The sequence below is a fragment of the Tiliqua scincoides genome, chromosome 5, assembly GCF_035046505.1.
Source record: "Tiliqua scincoides isolate rTilSci1 chromosome 5, rTilSci1.hap2, whole genome shotgun sequence".
Lineage (NCBI taxonomy): Eukaryota > Metazoa > Chordata > Lepidosauria > Squamata > Scincidae > Tiliqua > Tiliqua scincoides.
Genome location: NC_089825.1, coordinates 74011248 through 74027707, shown reverse-complemented (window position 1 = coordinate 74027707; position 16460 = coordinate 74011248). Strand labels below are relative to the sequence as shown.

The following is a 16460-nucleotide window of genomic DNA, read 5'->3' as shown; positions in this document are numbered from 1 at the left end:
TCCCTCTATGTAGCCACATGACTTTTGTTCTCACAGATGTCCTCATACTACTTTCTCTCTCACGCAAGTAGCAACACTTCAATTTCACTTTGATTTTTCTTCAGTTAGTGAAAACATTGCCACCCTTGGGTGTTTTTCTTCTTTCCCTATCCCCAAGTATATAGAACTATTTTTCTTTTCCAGTGCCCTATGGGGACTGAACTCTGAAACCAGGGATGGGATTCAGGTAACTCAAGTACATGTCACTAAAACATGTGTTTTTGCTGACTTGTGTACATTTGAGTCAGGTGTGTGTCAATGACTCTGGCACTGATTTGCATCTGAAGCCACTGATTTGGAAATGAGTCCCCATGTGTGCAGACTCAGGTCTGTCTGTGTCTGGGTGTGCTTGCTTACTTTTTTATGGCATTGAAGGATCTTGTGGGGCAATCATCAGACTGGGCAAGCAGCAGGGATGATCCGGCCAAGAGGCAAGGAAGGGTTGATGTTTTGGTTTTGCATCGAGCAGGAGTTGGGGAAGAGGCAGGAAAGGTCTCTCTTGTCCATCTTTGAAGGAACCAGTAATCATGGGATGAAGGTTTTTTTCCCCCTGGAAGAGTGAGGGGTGAAGGCAGGGGAAGAGAGGTGGTTCCTAGCCATCCAGAAGAAATGGCATGGCTCCAGCAAACTCATTGAATGATCAGCCCAAATAGGACTACTTCTGAAGTAAAGCTTCAGAGGATTGGGTCATACTGGTAAGCCTCCCAGCTGATGTGCGTGAGCCTCCTTCCTCTTGCTGCTCTCACTCAGCCCGTCCTACGCCCTCTTGCTTTGTTTACAGATGGGATGGGGCAACAGAAGAGTGTTTAAAGAGAATTCCAACACACATTTACACCCCAGCAGCAGCTCTTTTTTTCCACAGAGCCATGGCTGACTTTTTTTTTTTACAGAAAAGATTCTGAACCAGTTCCCCAAACAGTCTTGGAATGGTCTTGGAAAGTCTGCCCGTTAGGTCTTGTTTTCGAGTCGAGTTAATCATAACATCATAGAGTAGGAAGTTACCTAAAAGGTAATCTAGACCAACCTCCTGCTTGTAGCAGGAAATCCTCCCAGAGCATCTCCAACAGGTGCTTGTCAAGCCTCTGCTTGAAGATTTCCAGTGAGGGAGAATCCGCCACCATTCTCAGCAATCTGTTCCACTGCTGAACTGCCCTGACCATCAGGAATGTTTTCCTGATATCCAATCGGAATCTCTTCTCTTGCAGTTTGCACCCATTGGATCTAGTTCTACTTTCAGAGGCAGTTGAGAACAAATTATTCCCTTCTTCCATATGACAGCCCTTCAGGTATCTGAAGAGCCCTATCATATCCCCTCTCAGCCTTCTCTTCTCCAGGCTGAACATACCAAGTTCCCTCAACCTTTCTCCATAGGGCTTGTCCTCCCGTCTTTGATCATAAGATCATAAGAACATAAGAACAGCCCCACTGGATCAGGCCATAGGCCCATCTAGTCCAGCTTCCTGTATCTCACAGCGGCCCACCAAATGCCCCAGGGAGCACACCAGATAACAAGAGACCTCATCCTGGTGCCCTCCCCTACATCTGGCATTCTGACTTAACCCATTCCTAAAATCAGGAGGTTGCGCATACACATCATGGCTTGTACCCCATAATGGATTTTTCCTCCAGAAACTTGTCCAATCCCCTTTTAAAGGCGTCTAGGCTAGACGCCAGCACCACATCCTGTGGCAAGGAGTTCCACAGACCGACCACACGCTGAGTAAAGAAATATTTTCTTTCGTCTGTCCTAACCCGCCCAACACTCAATTTTAGTGGATGTCCCCTGGTTCTGGTATTATGTGAGAGTGTAAAGAGCATATCCCTATCCACTCTGTCCATCCCCTGCATAATTTTGTATGTCTCAATCATGTCCCCCCTCAAGCGTCTCTTTTCTAGGCTGAAGAGGCCCAAACGCCGTAGCCTTTCCTCATAAGGAAGGTGCCCCAGCCCCGTAATCATCTTAGTCGCTCTCTTTTGCACCTTTTCCATTTCCACTATGTCTTTTTTGAGATGCGGTGGCCAGAACTGGACACAATACTCCAGGTGTGGCCTTACCATCGATTTGTACAACGGCATTATAATACTAGCCGTTTTGTTCTCAATACCCTTCCTAATGATCCCAAGCATAGAATTGGCCTTCTTCACTGCCGCCGCACATTGGGTCGACACTTTCATCGACCTGTCCACCACCACCCCAAGATCTCTCTCCTGATCTGTCACAGACAGCTCAGAACCCATCAGCCTATATCTAAAGTTTTGATTTTTTGCCCCAATGTGCATGACTTTACACTTACTGACATTGAAGCGCATCTGCCATTTTGCTGCCCATTCTGCCAGTCTGGAGAGATCCTTCTGGAGCTCCTCACAATCACTTCTGGTCTTTACCGCTCGGAAAAGTTTGGTGTCATCTGCAAACTTAGCCACTTCACTGCTCAACCCTGTCTCCAGGTCATTTATGAAGAGGTTGAAAAGCACCGGTCCCAGGACAGATCCTTGGGGCACACCGCTTTTCACCTCTCTCCATTGTGAAAATTGCCCATTGACACCCACTCTCTGCTTCCTGGCCTCCAACCAATTCTCAATCCACGAGAGGACCTGTCCTCTAATTCCCTGACTGTGGAGTTTTTTCAGTAGCCTTTGGTGAGGGACCGTGTCAAACGCCTTCTGAAAGTCCAGATATATAATGTCCACGGGTTCTCCCGCATCCACATGCCTGTTGACCTTTTCAAAGAATTCTATAAGGTTCGTGAGGCAAGACTTACCCTTACAGAAGCCATGCTGACTCTCCCTCAGCAAGGCCTGTTCGTCTATGTGTTTTGAGATCCTATCTTTGATGAGGCATTCCACCATCTTACCCGGTATGGATGTTAGGCTGACCGGCCTATAGTTTCCCGGGTCCCCCCTCTTTCCCTTTTTAAAAATAGGCGTGACATTTGCTATCCTCCAATCTACTGGCACCATGGCTGTTTTGAGGGACAAGTTGCATACCTTAGTCAAGAGATCTGCAACTTCATTCTTCAATTCCTCATTGCTCTCCTATTGCTCTCCAATTCAATCATCCTCATTGCTCTCCTATGAACCCGCTCCAGTTTAGCTGCATCTTTATTAGAGGTGCCTGGAACTGGACACTACTCCAGGTGAAGTCTAAACAACGCAGAGTAAACGGGGTGGAGACTCATGATTAGACTTGAGTCAAGCTATGCTGGATTTGCCCATCTCTGTCTGAAACGACACTGCTGAAACTTCACTGTACTTTAATTTGAGCAAGAACAAACTGTTTAAATCAACAGCTCAATCCTAACTAACTTCCCAGCACTAATGCAGCTGTGCCAACAGGGTATGAGCTGAATCATGTGGTGGAGGGGCAGTCATTGAGGCATCCTCAAGTTTGTTCCCTTATCTCAGGGCTGCACTGCAGCTGCATCAGCACTGGAAAGTTGGTTAGGATTGGGCTGCGAGTGTGATATTTTAAAAGTATCAATATAAATGCCTACTTAAATTAACATATCTACTTATTCCCTGTTCTTAAGGCAGCATTTCCCCTTCAGTTCCTCCCAGATCTTTCCTCTCAATCCACATTCACTCTCCTTCCCCACCTGTCATTATATGATCACTCTCCTGTACCCCTCAGGACTGATCCCATCAGGCAAGCCCCATGCTTATTCCAAAGAAGTTCTGTTTCCCCCCCCCTCTCTCTGCTTGGGAAGCACTGCTCTAAACTATATACCTGTACAGCTCATTCTGATTATGTTTCAAGATAGGTGCTAGAACAGTGACACATTTGGGTGCAAATCCATTTGATAGATTGGCATCAATTCACAAAATCTAAATGGGATTGTGCTACTTCTCAGCAAGCCTTTTATTTTTTAAAATATTTATTATTTAGGATATTCATATACTGCTTTTCAGCAAAAAAGTTCTCAAGGCAGCTTATGTAACAAAGTATGAGGAAATAGTTCCCTGCCCCAAACAGGTTCACAGTCTAAAAACAAAACGGACACAAGGGCGATAATGGCAAACAGTTGCTGAAGAAGACGTTATGTTGGGATAAAGAGGGACAGTTGCTCATCCCTCTGCTAAATATAGGAGAGTCACCACTTTAAAAGGAGCCTCTTGCCCAGTTAGCAGGGATGATGCACAAAGACACACAAGCAAAAGAGCTTTTTTTAGAGCAAACAAAAGCAATGCTCAACACCATGCAAAAACAAGTGACCATATTGTATTTGTTTAGTCTAAACAAGTTCAGAAGATATGGCTTTTGCTTCCTTTTGAAGGTGGAATGGGTGGGTCAATTGTAATTGATTGTGCAGTCAGACTCCATACTAGAAACACAGAATTATGTTTCTGTGTTGTTACTGTTTAACTTGCTTTACTAGAGTTCCTTATTGTCTGATACTCCGCATCAAGTGCCTCTGATTGTCTGCCACTCTGTCTGCCTGAATTAAAACTTGCATATGCAGCTTGATTTCGGTCCTGTGGAATTCTGGAATTTCACCAATATGATAAAATAGAGGCATCTTCCTTAAAGGCTATAAAGATAAACTCTAAAATGAAAATAATAAAAACCGCAGCCCAGCAGGAGAGCTCTGTTTTGTGCATGCATTCTGATGCTCTGATCCAACCTCTCACTGAACTGAATGGGAGTGTGCAACCCTATCCAGGCCCACACAACACAGTAAGGCTAACATCACTAACTTCATTTGAACATTATAGGCAACTCTGGCCTTCACTCTCCAAAGATCTTCCTTAACATAGGAGGTGTACTTTTAGGAGTGTCTGACTATCCTAGAAAAATCTAAAGCTTTGTACAATCTCATCCCATGTCAGTCTGAGTTGTAAAATCATCGTGCCTCAACTATAAAACAACTGGCAAAAGCAAATCACTCTTCTCCATGCTTTGATGGTACCAACTCCACAATGTGATATGCAGGAAAGTTAGATATAAGATAAGATTGTTATCAAGACCCTCCCCAAGACAGAAATTTATGACTTGTTTCATCTCATCTTGCCAGGCTTGATTTGTAGAATAACTATTTAAGATCAATAGTGATTCTTTTGTTGTTGTTGTTTTTAATTAATCTAGTGCAAGACATTTTTTGATTTCAGGTTTTCTTTTTGCTGGCTTTCTGTTTGCGCCGATCTGTTTGTGCCTCAATCTCCCGTCTGAAAACCAGCATCCCTAGCTGGCCGTGAGAAGCTTCATTCATGGCTTTGGACTGAATACACATCTTATACTGCTCTGGGGTCAGTTCATCAAGGCAGTGCTTTTCATGCCAGAGGTGGAAAAGGCCCCGGACAGGAGTCCTGACCACAATGAGGTTACTGTGAAGGTATTTTCTGTACAGGTGGACATCCTCTCCTCCCCACCCTTTAATGTCAAGATCAAATCCTCCTAAAATGAAACGAAAGGTATGATTACAATAAACAGAGAGAAGTGGCATTAATGGAAAAGAAATTATAGTCTGAGTACAATTTATTTTTGCAAAACTGAAACTGTTACTTTTATTTGTTTCTAAAGATGTATATCCCACTGCATTATCAGACAGACTCAGGCCCCAATCCTAACCATCATTCCAGCACCAATGCAGCTGCAATGCAGCCCCAAGGTAAGGGGACAAATGTTCACTTACCTTGAGGAGGTGACTGCCTCACCACCTCAAGATGCAGTGCACACACCATTGGCATGGCTGCATCAGTGCTGGAATGTTGGATAGGATTGGATCCACAAGGTGGTTAACAATGTAATTTAAAATATACAATAAAGCATTAAAAACAAGAGTTAAACAAACCAAAACATCATAAAAACAACGAAACAGATGCGTTAGAACAAAACCAGAAATTAAACGCAATCCAGAAAAGCCTGAGAGTGACAAAGTGAAAAGAAGGAGGGAGAACAACAAACCTCTCGGGAGATGAAATTCCATAGAGAGGGGGCAACCATGAGAAGGTCCCCCTAGGCATCCCCTCTTGCTCTCATCTTGGACAAACCTGGGAAGTGGAAAAGGATCCCGCCACCCAGCAGACATTAAGGAGAAAGACTGGAGAAAAAAACCCCAGGAGAACTAAATGAACAAAAAACATGTACAGAAATGTAGGTCACACACCAACCATGGTACATATGTCCAATTAATAAAAGTAAAAACAAAAAACTGCTAATTTTAAGGACTGGTTAGACACTGCAGCATTTTGTGGTGAACCCTATCCTGTGATCATAAATCTGCATACATGCCAAGGTTCTGAATATAGTTCCAAAATTGCCTGTGGCTTTTTTGTAGGCATCTAGGGCAGAAGAGGCACAACATGACTGAAAAGGTGACAGAATTGATAAGATTCTTTTATTTCCTATGTTAACCAAAGCCCAGATTTTCCAAAGGGTTTTCCACATCCAATAGGCACCCAATGATCCTTTTGTAATGCTCTGTTGGGTTAACTCACATTTGGCAAGCTCCATCAACCAGTAAAGACCGTATGTCATTATTGTGGTTGTGAATCTGCATTTAAATATGTAAATATCCTGCTCATATGTCATAATGATGCTATAAGTTTCTTGTTGTTTTATCAAAAGGCTATAAAATTCAAAAAAGGAAAAGACAACAGAAACCAGACACAGAGGGAACAAGCCTTGGATAAATGACATACAAGCACAACTACTTACCAACATTGATGTAATCAGAGCGGTACTGGCATGTCATTCCAAACCCAAAATCTCTCCAAAACCCCGTTTCTTTTTTTATTACCTGGAAGAAACAAAGGGTACATTTACGTGTCTGTGTGTGTATTTCCAAGATAATGGGGGGGGGGATTTTTTTTTGGATCAGATTTTGAAACAGCAAGTACAGCCTTGGCTATTACTTTTTCTTCAGGGAAAGGAAGGGATAGAATGGGATGTGAGGCTGCCAGTACACTACCATGATTTTTCTGGTAGTCCTGGATTTTTCCATGGTCTCCTATAAGCAACTGTTGCTACTCTGTAAAAGCATTCAGAAATAACTAGTAAATCAAGTCTACAAACACACACGCATGAGTAGGAATGAATACGAATCTACACAATCACAAATAAGCACAACAAAGTTTTTATCAAATGTAGGTAGGTACCCCTTGTATTTCTACAAATTCACACCTCAAGAATTTTTTAGGCATGGCTTAAATTTAACAGAGGGACAGGGGTGGGAAGGGGGGAGAGAAATGATCCCTAATCTAATCTACAGGGTGAATATTTTTTAAGGACCTCCTCCCAATCTCAGACCCGGACCCAGTCACTTCGTTTGGGAAAATATATCCAGGTATACATACATTCAACCCATTTGGGATTTGCAACCACACATTCATTCCAATCCAGGAGTTTCTTCATGGAAAATGCCATGCTGGTCCTTCCTCTTACACTGTTGATCATCCTTTAGCATGATCTTTCTGTGTCTGCATGTATTCTAGCAGCACTTGTCAGATAAAAGGGGTTGGAGTCCTTCCCTCAGGCAGCAAATTTCAGACTCCTATCAGTGACAACTTTGCCTCTGCCTTCAACCACCCACCCATCTTTTTTTCTGCCCATTTTTGTGATGAGGGAAAGAGGTAGAAGTTGCCTGGCTGAGGATCAGAAAAGTCATTCTTTCTTTAGTTACCAAAGGCTACTAAAAAAACTCCACAGTCAGGGAATTAGAGGACAGGTTCTCTCATGGATTGAGAACTGGTTGAAGGCCAGGAAACAGAGAGTGGGTGTCAATGGGCAATTTTCACAATGGAGAGAAGTGAAAAGCGGTGTGCCCCAAGGATCTGTCCTGGGACCAGTGCTTTTCAACCTCTTCATAAATGACCTGGAGACAGGGGTGAGCAGTGAGGTGGCAAAGTTCGCAGGCGACACCAAACTTTTCCGAGTGGTGAAGACCAGAAGTGATTGTGAGGAACTCCAGAAGGATCTCTCCAGACTGGCAGAATGGGCAGCAAAATGGTAGATATGCTTCAATGTCAGTAAGTGTAAGGTCATGCACATTGGGGCAAAAAATCAAAACTTTAGATATAGGCTGATGGGTTCTGAGCTGTCTGTGACAGATCAGGAGAGAGATCTTGGGGTGGTGGTGGAAGGTCGATAAAAGTGTCGACTCAATGTGCGGTGGCCAATTCTATGCTTGGGATCATTAGAAATGGTTTTGAGAACAAAACGGCTAATATTATAATGCCATTGTACAAATCAATGGTATGGCCACACCTGGAATATTGTGTCCAGTTCTGGTCGCCACATCTCAAAAAAGACATAGTGGAAATGGAAAAGGTACAAAAGATTATGGGGCTGGGGCACCTTCCTTATGAGGAAAGGCTATGGCATTTGGGCCTCTTCAGCCTAGAAAAGAGATGCCTGAGGGGGGACATGATTGAGACATACAAAATTATGCAGGGGATGGACAGAGGGGATAGAGAGATGCTCTTTACACTCTCACATAACACCAGAACCAGGGGACATCCGCTAAAATTGAGTGTTGGGAGAGTTAAAACAAACAAAAGAAAATATTTCTTTACTCAGCGTGTGGTTGGTCTGTGGAACTCCTTGCCACAGGATGTGGTGATGGCATCTGGCCTGGATGCCTTTAAAAGGGGATTGGACAAGTTTCTGGAGGAAAAATCCGTTACGGGTTACAAGCCATGATGTGCATGTACAACCTCCTGATTTTAGAAGTGGGCTATGTCAGAATGCCAGATGCAAGGGAGGACACCAGGATGCAGGTCTCTTGTTATCTGGTGTGCTCCCTGGGGCATTTGGTGGGCCGCTGTGAGATACAGGAAGCTGGACTAGATGGGCCTATGGCCTGATCCAGTGGGGCTGTTCTTATGTTCTTATGAGTCTTCTCCCTCCCTCTCCTCCACCCAGATTTTAACCAGATACACAGAGCAACAAGCAGGCAAAAGTTGCTTTCCATGCTGTCTCCCCTATGCCACAAGCAAATGGAGGAGATAGGTGGTTGAACTCAGTCACTGGAGGGCTCTGCTGACAGGCAGTCTAGGACATTGTTTCACTTCCTACAAGAACTCAAAACTCACAGATATTGACAACCACTTGAGTTTTCTACCATATCTTCAAAACCTACATGGAAGATCCAGAATTCAAGCAACAAAAAGTAAAGAAAAAATTTGGCTTATTCCATGGCTCATGGAATGAGCTCACATTATTGGCTCACATATAAAGAACACATAGGTTTTGCACCCAAAGTTGCAGTTATTAGGAAATGCTCATTTTAATGTGGGTTTTTCTAGGATGCTTTTTTCTGGACCCAAGTGATTGAAGTGCTCACTAATCAGATGTTCAGTAATTCACAGTGTCCAAAATAAAAATGCATAATAAAGGTGGACCATGGAATTTGTGCAAGAGGCACCACAAAACTGCCTTAGAGTATGGACACTTTCTGTATGTATCTTGCCACCATCACATTAGAGAGGCATTTCAAATCACTTGCACTGACCAGCCCAGTTTCTGCTGGGCTATTATTGGACTATATTATTATGACCAAGGAAACTCTTCACATCTGATGGGTGACTGCATGATATCAGCTGGCAGAATTACATAGGTTCTTCCACTTCTGCAAAGCAAAGTGATCTTGGTGATCCTGCCCAACTCTCTCACATTCTTCAATATGTATTGGCTTCAGAATTCCATGGGCTTCTGCCAGTGTAGCAGTCCTTGCACTGGGCTAGAGTGTCACAACTGTGCTGCAAGGTACATTTGCAACTACTCTAGTGTAGGTAGCACTGGCAGAAAGGCCTGTGTGGCAGCACAGCACTCAGGCCCCAGGGACATTGGTGGTGGTGAGTTTGACTGATGTGGGGGGAGGGTGGTGGGATGGTGTTCCAGAGGTGGGGAGGGAGTGTTTTTGGGTAGAGGAGGATAGAATGGGGATGGGACAGGCCTGGGAGGGGGTGGGTTTGGCCTCTTCTGCTGTATCCTAACCTAACCCCTTCCAGGGCCCTTTCAACAGCTGCTTGCTTCACCTGCATTAATATTAAAGGCAAAGGAGACCGCTGGGTCCTCCTTGGACCCTCCAGAGCGTCAGCATGTCTGTATATAATGTGTGCATATTACATTATTATTCCCCATTAAGGCCAACAGTGCAGTGCAAACAAAGCAATTTCTTTCAAAGCTTTGGGAAAGCAGTTTCTTCTTGGCTATGCAAGCAGCAGTGCTGGCAGTTTTTGTTCCTTGTCTTAATGGCACTGCTCTGGCCTTCTGCCCAGCAGGCAATCTTTGCTGAAAATGTAAATTACTAGATATATTTCATGTGAGTAACATATCCCAAATAATAATGATTTCTTAAGCATAAGCACCATATTAATTAGTTTGATTTTAGGCCTAGATTTCTATGCAATATCCCAGAGTGAGACTCTAACATAGGAAACATCCATGCTGCTGACAGTAGGAACCTAGGAACTATATTGGCAGGGGGCAGGGGGGGGGGCGGTACAAGACAGCTTTAAAAAAAACCTTTTTAAAGTTGCAATTATTAAAAACTGCAAAGAAAAAGAGTGAAGAAAAAATGCAATACAAAGAAATCATAAAAATCTATTGGGGACACACCCGATATCTTAAAAAAAAATAGATGCAATTATTAAAAATTGCAAAGAGAAAAAGTACTATACAAACAAATCTGAAAATAACAATCCCTTAAAAACTCCCTACTGGGCAGTCCAATCCTAGCCGGTGCTGGAACAGGCAGGCCAAGTGGCCTGCACCATATCCAGCACAGGTTAGGTCAGAGGTAGCAGGAACGCAACTTGGAGCAAGGAGGTATTTATCTCCTTACCCCGGGTCACACGCCAGTCACCCCATGGGACTACCTGGATCTGTGACAGTGAAATCGCTTTTTGGATACACTACATCACAACATAACCATTCTTCTCTTTCAATGGGTTCTTCAATGTCTCCCATTTATTGATTATAGCTGCATTGTTTCTCTTCCAAACTTATCAACAACTTATAAAATTGGCTAATCAATCTGTTTAGTCCTAGAGAATTTCAATTGCCCTATCAATGAATTCTCCTGGACAGATTTTTATTTAGTTAGAAATCTGTTAACAATATTTCTAACCTGAAAATATTGAAATCACAATGGCTTCTTTCTATCAGTTCTAGGGTGCAATCCAAACCTGCACTGGAGCAGGCAAGCCAGGAGGCTTGCGCTGCATCCAACGCAGGTTCATTGGCTGCAGCGGCTCAGCCAGAGGCAAGGGGAAGCTCTTCCCCTTACCCCTGGGTAAGGGCTGCTGGCCTCAATGGGTCTCCTCGGACCTGCACCACCTCTGGAGGTGGCACAAGTCCGAGGAGAGCGGAGCGGCTTCAAGCCACTCCATCTACCCAGGGATGGGAGTTGGGATCCAGTATAACTGCCTATTCCCAGCCCTGCTCCCGGCTCTCTGTGCGCGCGCCCCGGGGATGCCCATCACCTGCCTTCCTCCCACCCAGAAACGCCTCCCTCCCACCTCCTCCATGCCTCTCCACGCCTACCTTCACTGCTTGTGTTGGCGCAGGTGCGCTGACACAAGTGTTGGTGAGGAAGCCGCCGTGGAGGCTTCTGCTGGCCTCCGTGCGTCGGCGCATCTAGATGTGCTGACGCAGCTTCCTCCCACAGAGGCGCAAACATGCTTTACAGAATGTTTGCAACCCTCCCAGGGCACTTATGCCAGCCTAAGTGCCGGTTAGGATTGTGCCCTATGTCAGAATTTTGTTTCCCTTGACCGAACTTGAGATCTGAAACAGATTTATTCCATAACAATATATTCCCCAATAATGAAAATTGTGTGTTATTATAAACCACCAAAGTCAAGGGGAAATGTTTTGGACATAATATACACTTAACTTTCCTCCAAACATTCCAAATGACCTGCATTGTTAATTTATTTTCTATCCTAGTATCCAAACCTTTAATATTATACCATGACAAACTGCCTTGAGTGCCCTTCAGGGAGAAATGTGGGGTAAAAAATCGAACAAACAAACGAATGAATGAATGACAAACTATAAACTTCACTTCTTGTTGTAGTCTATGAGTTTTATCCCGTATCAACCAATCAGAGGCAGAATGAGACAGTTTAGCTGTTTGGTAAGAACCAAATATATTGGTAAATCCACCCCTTCATCTGTTTGTAGAAGGCAAACATAGCTACTTGTGGTTCTTTGTTTTGTTAAACAAAGTCAGTACACACAGCAGTTGTAAAACATTATTTAAAATCATTTACTTACTAATTGCTGTTCTAGGGGTGGGATAGAATCATGGTGTCCATAAATTATGCCTGGATTATATTGGCTAAAAAGCACAGGATAAAATACCTTCTTCCCTAGAAAAGACAATGGATTGAGGGGGAAAAAACACTGTTATTTTGTGCTAAGGCTGCATGTACATTTCTCTGCTCTGGAATGGTTAGGAATGGATAACTTTCAGAGCAGTGGCCCTGAATAAGTGTAAGAGCAATATAAGAAGTTTGCATCCATTTGTGTGGAAATAGTAACCTGCTATCTGCCTCCTCCTCATTAGATGTTATTTTACTTTGAGTATAAATGAAGTTGTGGGCAAATACAGAATTTCCATCTTAGGCCACCTCTTTTAAAATGTTTTTAAAATGCAGAAAACAGTGCAGAATATTCCAAGCTAACTGAATATTACTGAACATTAGTGTTAGCTGTGGGCTTCTCAGAAATTACACCAAAGGCTATTATTAACAATAGGGTGTTGCTGTATAGAAGATAACATTCATGAACACATATGAAAGATGAATCATGGTGGGGGTGGGTGGGAAGGGTTATGGAGGAAAAGCCTCACAGAAGAGATGTGGTTTCAGTAATTTACAAAATGAGGTGGTTTGTGAGAAAATGGGTGTCTGGAAGGAGAACATTCCAGCAATGTTGTGTGTCCGTAGAAAAAACTGAAGGTGCTCATTCAGCACTCCTGCTGATTTCACTCTGAAACTACACTCTCTTGATTCCTCCCAGCCTTTTCTAATATGACATCACATCTGGGTTTGAACTAGGCATGTGTGCTCAGGGGAGGCAGAGCCTCACTTGTCATACTCCAATGAAAATAGCCTCAGTGTCCCCTGTGATAGTACATGTGCTCCACCCGGTTTCTGAGGGGTTGGGCAGTCACAGAGATGACTGAGCTTTTGCTGCCACAAGCTCTAGTCTTAATCATGCAATCACGGGGGGGGGGGGGGGGGGGTTTAGCTCTTGCTGCCACAAGCTCCAGTCTCTCCCTGTATAGTGTATAGTAACACGTGCCTGTACACTATACAGGGAGAGACTGGAGCTTGTGGCAGCAAGAGCTAACCCCCCCCCATGATTGCGCACATGAGCTGAGGCTTCTGGGTAGCCCCAGAATGCCTTGCAGTGCCACAGCAAGTGCCTTCTCAGCCATTCACCAGACATCACTGGTTTGAACCAGGGAGCTCCCACATGTGAAATCTGTAGTGTTCTACAGTGCTAGAAATCCTTATGCTATCCCCTTGGTCCTTGGTGGAGACTGTTATGTATGCAAGTTATGCAGGATCGAAATCCTACATCCTGCATAACAGATCGGCCCAGACTTATGGCTGGCCAATCAGGTGATGGATCGAAATCCTACCATCTGGCTACCCTACCATCCCACCTAGACTGGCTCTCTAGTTAATGTTTCAATTGCACCAATCATGGGGAGTCTGGGCGGAGCTAAAGGCTATAAAAGCCAGGGGTGTTTGCCTTGTGTCAGATTCATTGCCAGGTCCTGTTCTGAAGATGGAATAAACTTATTGAGCTGTTATCTCAATGCCTTCCTTATTTTGCATGGACCCACTATATAACAGAGACTATGGGCTGGCAGATGACAAATGCCCCACGATGTGGTAGTCATTCCTTTTGTCTGCTGCTATGACTCTTTGATGAGAGAGCTGTTCTATGGTGGGTTCTCATTTTGTCTGCCTGTCTTTCCCCTCTTTTCCTGCAAAAGGTGGCTAGCCCTTAATTCTGTCATTCCCCCCAGTGGAACTGAAACCTGCACTGCCTGTTTCCCATCACAGTACCCCATCCAGGCAGCTAATGTGGTTTACTCCAATAAGATTGCAGCTGTGAGTTCTCTTGTTAGTTGTCTGAGTTCCTTCTTATTCCTATCTGGCAAAAGTCTCCTTCTCCCCTTCAGATGGGCTCTGTGTCCCTAGTCTAGTGGGTGAACCCTTCTGTGTTTCTTATGAGTTATCTGGACAATATTATATTGTATACTATTTGTCCTTCTTTGTGCCTTGGTCAAGCAAAAGGGAGGTTCTGTGTGTGTGACGTACATCAGTAGTTGATGTTGTGAAGGCCAGAGTGTTATCCTTGTATCTAGCAGGTTGTGCCATTGTAGAATAGGGCAGCATCAGAGGTGGAAGACTTTTCCCATTGCCATGTATGAATTTGGCCCTTCCATGCATGGCTAATATGGGGTATTGTTGGTGGGAGTTGCCTTGGACACTGGGAACTTGGCTGTTGGAACTGTGATATACTGTGTTGTTTAAAGTCATACAATTTTACTGTTGAGAATGCATAGGGGCCCAACTAAACTATACTGTAATTAACATCCACTGCTGTAGTTAGGATTGCTCTGCTCATATATCATTTAAAAACACTAATGTTTGAATTGAAAGATAGGATAGCTATACCTGGCTGCGTGTTCAATCTGCACGTGTTGAGAAATTCTGCTGTAAAGTATATATCTACATCACAAAAAAAGAGAACAACATTGCTTCCTTTCCAAACTCGTGCACCCACATCTAGACCTTTCCCTCTAGAGAATTCTTCATTCAACTGGATGAAAGTAAAATTCTTGAAGTTAGCAGATCTAAAAAGAGGAACAACATTTCAGCATTATTCAGCTCTTGACACCTTTGTTTTTAAAATACTATGAAGAATACATTCTGAGGCTTTCATAGCCAGAATATCCAACAATCCAATTAAAAGTGTCCGGGTTTGAAGGCCATGGTCCAATGTCTTTCACCTGACATTTCACCATTTTTGCTTTGAAAATGCCCTCCCTTCTGTGGATGGTATTTTCAAAGGTTCCATGATCCAGAAATCACCACATTTCATTCCCCCTTCCTGGAGGAAAGCAGTTTTAAAGCCTACTGATTGCTAGACATGTGTTTTCAATCAGTGCCTAAGCATTAGGTTGTCTACTAGCCAAACAACCAGCCACCTGCTGTCCAAGATTGTTAAAGTTGCTCTCTATGTTGCTCTCTTTTCCTTGTTGTTTCTCTGTTAAAGTGACAGTGCCATTTTTCTCTCTCCACAGCTCTTTCTTTACTATGTGACCCCTGATCTTTGTGTTCTTAAGGGCTGGGAGCTAGGCATTACTGATAGTAATACTTCCTCCTTTCTGTAAAGGAGAAAGGAGTCTATGCTTGTGTCTATGCTTTTGTATTTTTATTGTTTCTCTACCGATGCAATTTTAGTAATGGTTTTCTGTAGATATCATCCAGTCCAGTTATCTCATGTCTAGTTTTCAAAAAGAGCCAAAGTGAGAGAAAAATGGTGCTTTAACTACACTTAACAACTTTAACAATCTAGGACAGCAGGTGGCTGGTTAGATAACTTAGATTAGACTGGCTAATAGACAACCTAATACTGATGGAAAACACATGCCTAGCAATCAGTTAGAACTTAAAACTCTGCTTTCATCCAGGGAGAGGGACTGGAATGGTGGTGATCTCTGAATCATGGAACCTTTGAAAATGCCTTCCACAGATGGGGGCAAAACATCAGGTGAAAAACATTTTATTGGACCACAACCTTCAAGCCCAGACACTTTTAATTGGACCATTATAATGAGGAATTATTAGCTACACCTCATACATGATCACTTACCAAAAGCCAAGGTGGCTAAGAGACTTGTGGCACACTGAATACAAACAGATTAATTATAGTGTGGGCTATAGATAGATTGATATAGATATAGACACATGCATACTGTATAGTTTTATTATAGCTTTCACAAACTAGCACCCATTTTGTCAAATGCAAGCAGCAAAATTCTCCTACATCTGATGAAAAGGGCTGCAATAAATCTGTTCATCTTTAGCATACTACAAAACACTTTATTGTTTTTGTTGCAACACTTTCACTCGGCAACTCCTTTAATTTATCATAAGCAGCATAAGAACGTAAGAACAGCCCCACTGGATCAGGCCATAGGCCCATCTAGTCCAGCTTCCTGTATCTCACAATGGCCCACCAAATGCCCCAGGGAGCACACCAGATAACAAGAGACCTGCATCCTGATGCCCTCCCTTGCATTGGCATTCTGACATAGCCCATTTCTAAAATGAGGAGGTTGCACATACACATCATGGCTTGTAACCCATAATGGATTTTTCCTCCAGAAACTTGTCCAATCCCCTTTTAAAGGCATCCAGGCCAGTCGCTGTCACCACATCCTGCGGCA

The 16460-nt window shown here is 43.5% G+C and overlaps 1 protein-coding gene across 3 annotated transcripts in view; it reads right to left on the bottom strand.

Moving 5' to 3' along the window:
- Positions 1 to 3898: 3898 nt before the first annotated feature.
- Positions 3899 to 16460, bottom strand: part of CSGALNACT1 (chondroitin sulfate N-acetylgalactosaminyltransferase 1) — a 47663-nt gene continuing 35101 nt past the window's right edge. For all 3 annotated transcript variants that reach the window (XM_066627692.1, XM_066627695.1, XM_066627694.1), the window contains exons 5-8: positions 14683 to 14861; positions 12260 to 12354; positions 6695 to 6776; positions 3899 to 5431 (exon numbers count right to left, since the gene is read on the bottom strand). In XM_066627692.1, the coding sequence (XP_066483789.1) occupies positions 5142 to 5431; positions 6695 to 6776; positions 12260 to 12354; positions 14683 to 14861 (646 nt within the window). In that variant the 3' untranslated portion in view covers positions 3899 to 5141. The remainder of the gene's footprint in view (positions 5432 to 6694; positions 6777 to 12259; positions 12355 to 14682; positions 14862 to 16460) is intronic.